We start from the raw sequence: 8,215 nt of genomic DNA on the forward strand, positions 1-8,215 counted from the left end.
AACTGAGCAATAATGGTGTAAAATGATTCCCAATACTTATATATAAAAATTGGATATAATCAGGAAGAATTATGCCAGTACATATCCTGAAACAGCTCAAAAACCTGGTTTGAAGAGTTTTGACCAACAACAAGTGACAGAGATAAAAGTAACATAATAATTGGTCAAAAATTAGGGAGGGTGGATGATAAGGTGTGGCCTAAGCCCACCCAAGGATATAAAAACAGATGCCCCAAAGGAAAACCTTTGGAGCGATTTGGTTCTTTGTAAAAAGTGCTACTCGTTCCCCTTTTTTGCCGGCATTAAAGAACACTTTGCTGCTTGGACCTCTGACTCCCTTTTTATTAAGAGAGAGTTTTTTTTTTTTGCTCTGATACATTTTTCTGCAACAATTCGACACAACAGGATCAGGTACTGACAAAGCTCTCTGAGACAGTAAGTAGTTAAAATTTCATTGATGTGCTCTGTCCATGTAAAGCTTTATATGTAACTGATGGGATTTTAAAATCACTCTGTGTAGCTGGACTCTGCTGTGTTTAAGTAAGAGTTGTTACTTAGACATGCTGTTGCATGTGACTAATGGCTACTGGGTTTGACAGGCTTATTGAAAATAGATGTAAATGAATTAAATGATACCAACAATGAAATGTTGTTTAACTGACTCTCGAAAAAAAAATGAGAGAGAGAAAGGGGGAGCTTGGGTGATCAAGAGAGAGGGAGCGTGGGTAATCACTCATAATACATCCATGATATTCACAGAAGTGAAAAGTGAAAGTTTGTAAAGTTCTTGCACAGACAGTGAATGCACATGAGCCATTAAGTGTTTTCCATACATTGATTTATTTGTGGTGGCCTCCACAATATCAACATTGACTGCCACGTATGGATTTTGTATTTTTTTCTACTATTTAAAAGGGGTAAAATTTTACTTAATTGTCGAGCTGTGCGCACCACATTGGTTGGCTCAGCTCCCCTCTCCCTCTTTCTCTCTCACAAACGCTTTCACAACAGACCCGTCTGTCATTTATGGAGTCATAGGAGTGGCATAAAAAAGAATAAATCTATAAAAGAATAAGAAAATAAATGTGGAAATATTATATATATATTAAATATACCAATTCCAATTCAGTATGCTTTATTGGCATGAATGTCAGATGAACAATATTGCCAAAGCGTCAAAGATAATACAATTCATTAAATTAAATAAAAAAGAACAAGAAAAACAGCAGAAAACATTTAACATGTTTTGTGTATGTGTGTTTACACATGTTTTTTTGTTGTTGTTGTTTTTTGCGTGTGTGTGTTTATTTGACTGTGTTTGCTGACTGAAGATTGATTAGGCTACTCTAACTTTACAATTAGTCCTTTGACCACTCTGTATATGTGTGTGTGTAACTCTACTATATTGTCACATTTACTGTACAGTGCTTGCATTGGCAGGACTATGTAAAGTTGCAATGTGTTGTGGTGACACTTTATAATACAGCCCACGTTTTACAGTGTAATTCCCCATCACTTACCATGTTATTTACTGGAACGGTGTTACTTCCTCATATGAATATGTTCATATAAAATTCTTACCGTTTATTACTGATACTTAAATGAAGAACAAGAGAGTAACAATTGGAGATTTAGAGTGCAACTTCCTGACATTTACTATGTAATTTCCCACAACTTATTGTGTAACTTCCTCGTATGAATCAGTACATATCTATATGGGTGAAGTGCAATAAAATGTTTTTGCCCTTTGCTCATTGCAGTTATGGCAGCATTTTTTATCCATGTGTGTTTATTATGCTTATGTCTTCTACTTCGTTGTATGAATTTGAATAAGAACAAGTCGAGAAATGGGTCTATACTTTTGAAGATTAGCTCCTAGCAGCCATGTTGGTCCAGCACTGCAGCAGCTCATAACAGGCAAATTTACCTCTCTGAAGTGCACAGCTACAGAGGGCTTGTATTGTCATCTGAGGATGAAAAATAACAATTACAGTAATTTAATAATATACATGGTATATATTTAATTACACAATAATAAGGTATGCAGTTAGTTATCGAAATGATTTTATTCCTTAATTACACAGAAACTACAAGGTATGTGCTGTTTTCTGTTCTTACTCTGTAAATACAAACTACTTACTCTATAAGTACATAGCATCAATGGCACATAGTAACAACAGGGGGCGGCTGGATTATGAAGTTTACATTGTTCTCCCTTCCTTACTTAGTTGTTTGGTTTGGTTACCCTTCATGTCACAAACTAACAACATGCACCATGTCACTAACAACATACTGGACCTACATTTTGAACAGACAATGAGGAAACATGATTGAACATGATTAAATTGAATATGTTTCATTTATAACATCTTAACTATATATACTACTGCTCAGTTTCATGGTCATACTGTACCCTGTAAGAACATAACAGGTACCTTGTAGTTAAATAATAACTAGAGTATTAGTTCTCTCTAAATTCTTCCCAAATTTTCCAGATTATTGCCCATTAAGTCGCACATACTCTGTAATAATAGAATAGGTACCTGGTAGTTACAAAATAACTACAGTATAAGTAATTTGTAAGTTCCCAAATTGTTATCTCCTTGTTCCATAACTTCACATCTTGTTCCCTTGTATTGGTACGTACTGCACTAGTACGCCATTAGTATGAAAGATTACACCATAACCAAGGAGTAATTACACTGTACGCTGCAGGCTGTAATGTAAAGCGTTACCCAGATTCCAATAAATTGGTGTGTCCGTTTGATAAAAGACTTCCACCAAGTATGGTCTCTTGTGTCCTCACTCAAGCTTCCTCCAGGCAGCCTCCTCGCTCCTCCAAACAGTAAAAAGGGAAGTGAGACGTCCTTCATGACGGCGACTGAAACAATTTCTGTGTCACCCGAGGAGTGCAGAGATGTTAAATAAGGTCATGAGATGCACCCCTAGTTACCAGCTGCAAACTAGACTCAAGTAAAGTAAATTAGCCTAAGTTCTCCTAACTACAGTTCAATAAGTAGAGATCAGTTGGACATATATAACAATATTTATTGAGGTTAGCAGCAGAGAAAGATTTTTAGCAATTAGACTCAATGGATGTGAAGCATAAAGCGTAGACCTATATGAAGATAGGAGTTATGACAGGGTTCCCCGGAGTCTAGATGCTGGTGGTGGTGGAGCCAGCAGGTGGTTGTAAAACCTTTAGACAAGTCTCCCTGGATATCATGGAGGTAATGAGTTAAGCAACAGTAGATCTGAAAGACAGAATGGCAGAATTGCAACAATAATTAAAGAACGCATCTAGGGACTGGTTGACTGAAGGAACATGGGCAGAAATCTCATTGGTCAGGTACGGTGATGTTGGAATTGTGAATGTAGGGATTTTAACAGTGTGGGAAACAGAGGTGATGAGGCGAAATAAAACATGAGTAAATAGCATTTCCTGTAGTGAAATAAAGGCAGAACACAAGGAAAGAGATCTTCCTTATTGAACTTTCATCAAAGCTTCATTTAGGCGACGAGGACCTGGCTTGAAATTAGTCATGGACATTATTCGCACACAGAATAATGTCCATGACTTGGCTTGGCAGGCTTAGATAGTTTTTATGCTTGTTGTATGTGGTGAACATGATTTGGAAATAAATGCTTCATATAAACTACATGGTGGCAGAAGTTGAGTGTGAGAAAACTGAATTAATGTTAAATCTTTTTGGTTTGACAAGGTCTTTGAAAAAAAACACAGCTCACAGGTAGTGATTGCACAATGAGCCATAGAATCTGTTCTTTTTATAAAGACAGATGACTCTTGGTAAGAACAGTGAATTCAGTGGATCAATTGACTTTTTACTGTCTAACATTCAATGTGAGCAGACACACGGCTCTATGTGGAAAGTGCCCTGAGATTACTTTTGTTGTGATTTGGCGCTATATAAATAATTGAATTGAATTCATGATTTATCTTTCTTTGATGCAGTTATCCACAATGGCATCTACAATACATGGCAACTCCATCACACATCTGGATGTGTCCCTCAGTGTAACTGAGGGGCAAAATCTCCAAGCACAAGGCTACAGGAAAATAAATGTTGATCTGAACAAAGGGGCATTGGGAAAATACATCTACATTTGGTACAAAAAAGAGGATGGTGCTCCACCAATCACCAGGCTTCAAGTCGCATTCAACGATGACATGGCTGTTGGATTGAGAAAGGCAGGGTACACACCCATCAATAAAGATCTCAATGCTGGAGCTGCAGGTGATTACATCTACCTTTGGTACTTCAGAGGGCAGAGTGAGTATGATATTCCCATAATGGACATTGAGGTCACTACAGATGCAGAGGATGAAGGCTGGAAGTTTAAGTCTGGCTGGGAGAGACTGGCCTGTGATCTGAACCGTGGGAATGCAGGGAACTATATCCACGCCTGGGTGCAGAGAGAGAGACAAACATACATCTGTGACGTCACTGCCACTAATTCCTATGAATCAGACATGAAGCTCTTTAAAGATGGTTACACCCGTGTGGATGAAGATACCAATAAAGGTGCACTCGGAGAATATGTCTTCATATGGTACCGTAAGACCACTGACCCCGAACGTGCACTCAGTGATCTGCAAATCTCCACCAATGATTGTCAGTATCAGGAACTTCAGCAGAAAAATTACGAGAAAGTCAGTGTCGACCTCAATGAGGGGACCATAGGTGACGACGTGTACCTGTGGTACAAACAAGGGGGAATAAAACCCATTAAGGCCATCACCGTGCTTGTCAACTCAGCTGCTGTGCAGTGGTATAAGCAGGCTGGTGTGAATGTTATCCAAAGAGATCTCAACTCATTCAATCTAGGCAAAACTGAATACCTGTGTTATTATCGGTGAAGACCTGAGAAAGCCTCCATGGTAGCAGAGCAGAGCATTCTCAACACTCACTGAAGTGGAAAGTCCAACAATCATTTTTCATCTTTTTAAATTTTTTAAAAAATCTTTTTTGTCATCTATAAAACAACTTTTTATATCACTGTGATATTACTGATAATATAAGAAACTATCATTTGTTTACTCTTTAAATGGCAGTTTATTCAACATTGATTACAACATTAATGAAAGATTGAATGTTATGAAACTATTCTGACAAGACAAGATAACTGTATGTGAAGTGTGTTTGTTTCAGTTTGTGTATTTCTACATGTCAGATCAAAATACTGCTCTGTATGGATCGTCCTTTATGATGCTCATGTTTCTTAAAAACATTTTTCATGGTTATTTTTGTCATTTCTGTTTTAGTTTTGGCAACTAATAAGGTATGTCAAAGTTTTTAGGCCCACTGGTGCCAGATTGTCTCTCTCTATATATAATATATAAATAGGTGTCTATTCCTTGTCTGACAGTCAAGTGACAGAAAAGGTGGAAGCTGCTCTTATCATTCTTTTTTTTAACTGATCAAATAACTAAATGTGAAAGATGTCAGTAGTAGTGAATCACTGAGAATAATCACACAACTCCACAGGAGGAACAATCACAGAGAACAGTAACTATTTCAATGTACATATGGGCTTGTGCGTTTTTTGTTAAGAATTATTGTTATTATTTTATGCATTTCTCCAGCATGTATCAATGAACTATTGTGAGAGGGGAGGGAACTGGGCACCACATGGGTGGGAGGGAGGGAGGGAGGGATTACCCCTTGTTAGCTATAGAATGATAAGTATCCCAAACATCCAGTCCAATAATGGATTTTTCAGCAAACTAATTGAATAAGTATTACTACAGTAAATGTTCAAGCAATTTCCTTACTGTTAAGTTGAATGGTATCGGTAGCATCTAACAGTTTATTATCATGAATTATGAAGATATGTATTCAATCTGCTCATTTGAGAAAATGAACGTAACTTTAGTTTATCTTAATTGCTTGAAAGATTCCTAGAAATTGTCTGCCCGGTTGTCAATTGTGATTTGACAGATCATTATTAGTATCGGACTTAACTGGAATGTTTCAAAACTGTTGCCCCCTTCTCGTTATAGTGGGATATATTATGTTATTATACTTTGTTATTTTGTGTTGTTATTGTAACAAAATCTGTTATGTTTTTTCTTTGGAATAAAAACAATTGATAACAAAAAAAAAAAGAATTATTGTTATTATTGTCACACCAGATGAAATTGCACCATTTTAACTATGAATTTTGAGTTGCCCCAAAGTGAAATGTGACAATGGGAAAAAAAATAAGGGTAATCTCCAAAGTTGGACATGTGAGATTTTCACTCAACAGCAACAATAAGAGTCATTGCTGTAAAATCTGTAACAGTAAAGGTCTAATCTTCACTTTGAGCAGCTACAACCTTTAAACACTGCTTTCATGTTAACACATCAATAATGTCACAACTATTATTTTAAAGAACCTTTAACATTTAGATTAACTTTAACAGTCCTCTCTCCATGGTTTAAAGTTTATCATTAACAAATGCAGTGAAATATTGAATTAAGGTTTGTTTTATTGTTTCATTTACATACTGTATGTAAGCAAAATAGTACTTCTTCCACCACTGTTGAAGTATGAAGTTATATTCAATAAGTATTTCCTACTCTTATCTTTGAGTTTCACTTTTGAAGGTATGTGGTTTTGACTTTAAAAGTCAAAGGAGTTCATCATTTCCTATAAAAGGTTTGTAGAAATATACAATCACACTTTTAAATGTATGAAAAATCCAACATTTTATAATTTAAATACACTATAATGATATAATGCCTTATAAACAACATATAGAATTTGTTTTTGAATGCAAAAAATAGGTTGCACATTGTTTTACCAGTCATAGCTTCCACATTTTTAAGATTGTGAAATGGTGACATATCCAACATACAAGTTTTATTTGCTATATATATGTTTAGACCTTGTAAAGTTTTACCATACATGCAACATATCCACATTCTCAGCCTGGGTTAACCTACAGACTCAGAAAGATCAACAGTGTAAAATTTGCATTAGTGACATTTCCTACTACATAGTTGCTCAAAAGCCAAATCTACATCTTTGGACCATAGCACATGTAACTGAAGCTTGATTTAACAATGAAAAATACCACTGCAGGTCATTTAGGCCTCACTTCCTGTTGCACGTTGGCAATACTACAACAGTAAGCTGTTTCTCACTCTTCCTGTTCCTGTTTTTCTCTAACCACAACCAGTGTGACATTGTTTCAGCAGCTGCAGATGGACAGAAAGAGAAACTAAATGAGATTTGAAAAGTGAACTCTTGTCTCTCTCATGGTGTTCTGATTGTAAGACTGACTCTGAGATTCTCAACTTTTCAAATATTACAGTAATCTGAAGAGACCCTTTCACCCTGTCACTACTAAACATTTTTTTCCCTTAATGTTTAAATGTTAAATCTCTGTTGAGCTGTTCTGGAGTTCTGGAAAAAAAGGTTGTGTATTCATGTACCAGTTATTCAGGTGGTATTTTAAAATTACACAAGTTAAAGCTACTGAACAGTAGAATATTCAATTAGTCAATAACAGGCATAATTGATCTGTACTAACTAATGCAGACTAATCTGGCCACAGTTAAAGTAAACCGGCAACTCTGTGTATTTTCATATTTAATGAGTTGGTAAGTGCACAAAAAACATTTTTGATCTATAATATCTTTGGTAATGAAAAAAAATACCGGCATTACCTTTTAAGATGTTGTAAATTTCAACTGAATTCACACTGGAAACCTCACTCAGTGGTGTGAAGCCTCAGAGCTGCTTAACTGTAGACTCTAAGCCAGCCTAACTGTTAAATTAATGATATTTTTAAATATAATTTAATGTTAGTTTTGATGTCAGTATTACATTCATGTCTCATCTCATTTATTGCACTTACATAAAAAGGATTTTTTTTTCTCTCTTTTAGTCAGAAGCTGAATTGTGTTCTTTGCTTTCCAGCACATGCCATTACATCCATGTATTACTCAAGCATGTTTCATTGAAATTTGAAAATTGGCAGTTTGAAAATTGAAAAGAAAGATTTGTACTTATTAAGATTATACAAATCAAAGATACAGTAAATCTTCACTTAGTGGAAAATGACAGGGTGAAGAAATCTTCAAACAAACACAGTAATAATGTTTATAAAGTTTATTGCTTTGCTTCTTCTGTTTCTCTAGATTTCTTTGTGTCTAAGTTTCTCAGAACTTTGCAGAACATGTTGTCAAGTGTGACTTCCTGTCCA

At 35.7% G+C, this 8,215-nt stretch overlaps 1 protein-coding gene across 1 annotated transcript; it reads left to right on the forward strand.

The window, feature by feature from the left end:
• Positions 1-256: 256 nt before the first annotated feature.
• Positions 257-5,453, forward strand: LOC137169664 (uncharacterized). Its single transcript, XM_067572964.1, has 2 exons — positions 257-435; positions 3,974-5,453. Exon 2 carries the CDS (start codon positions 3,983-3,985, stop codon positions 4,877-4,879), a length of 897 nt encoding a protein of 298 aa, XP_067429065.1. The 5' UTR covers positions 257-435; positions 3,974-3,982; the 3' UTR covers positions 4,880-5,453.
• The last annotated feature ends 2,762 nt before the right edge of the window (positions 5,454-8,215 follow it).

The sequence above is a fragment of the Thunnus thynnus genome, chromosome 18, assembly GCF_963924715.1.
Source record: "Thunnus thynnus chromosome 18, fThuThy2.1, whole genome shotgun sequence".
NCBI classification, from domain to species: Eukaryota; Metazoa; Chordata; class Actinopteri; order Scombriformes; family Scombridae; genus Thunnus; species Thunnus thynnus.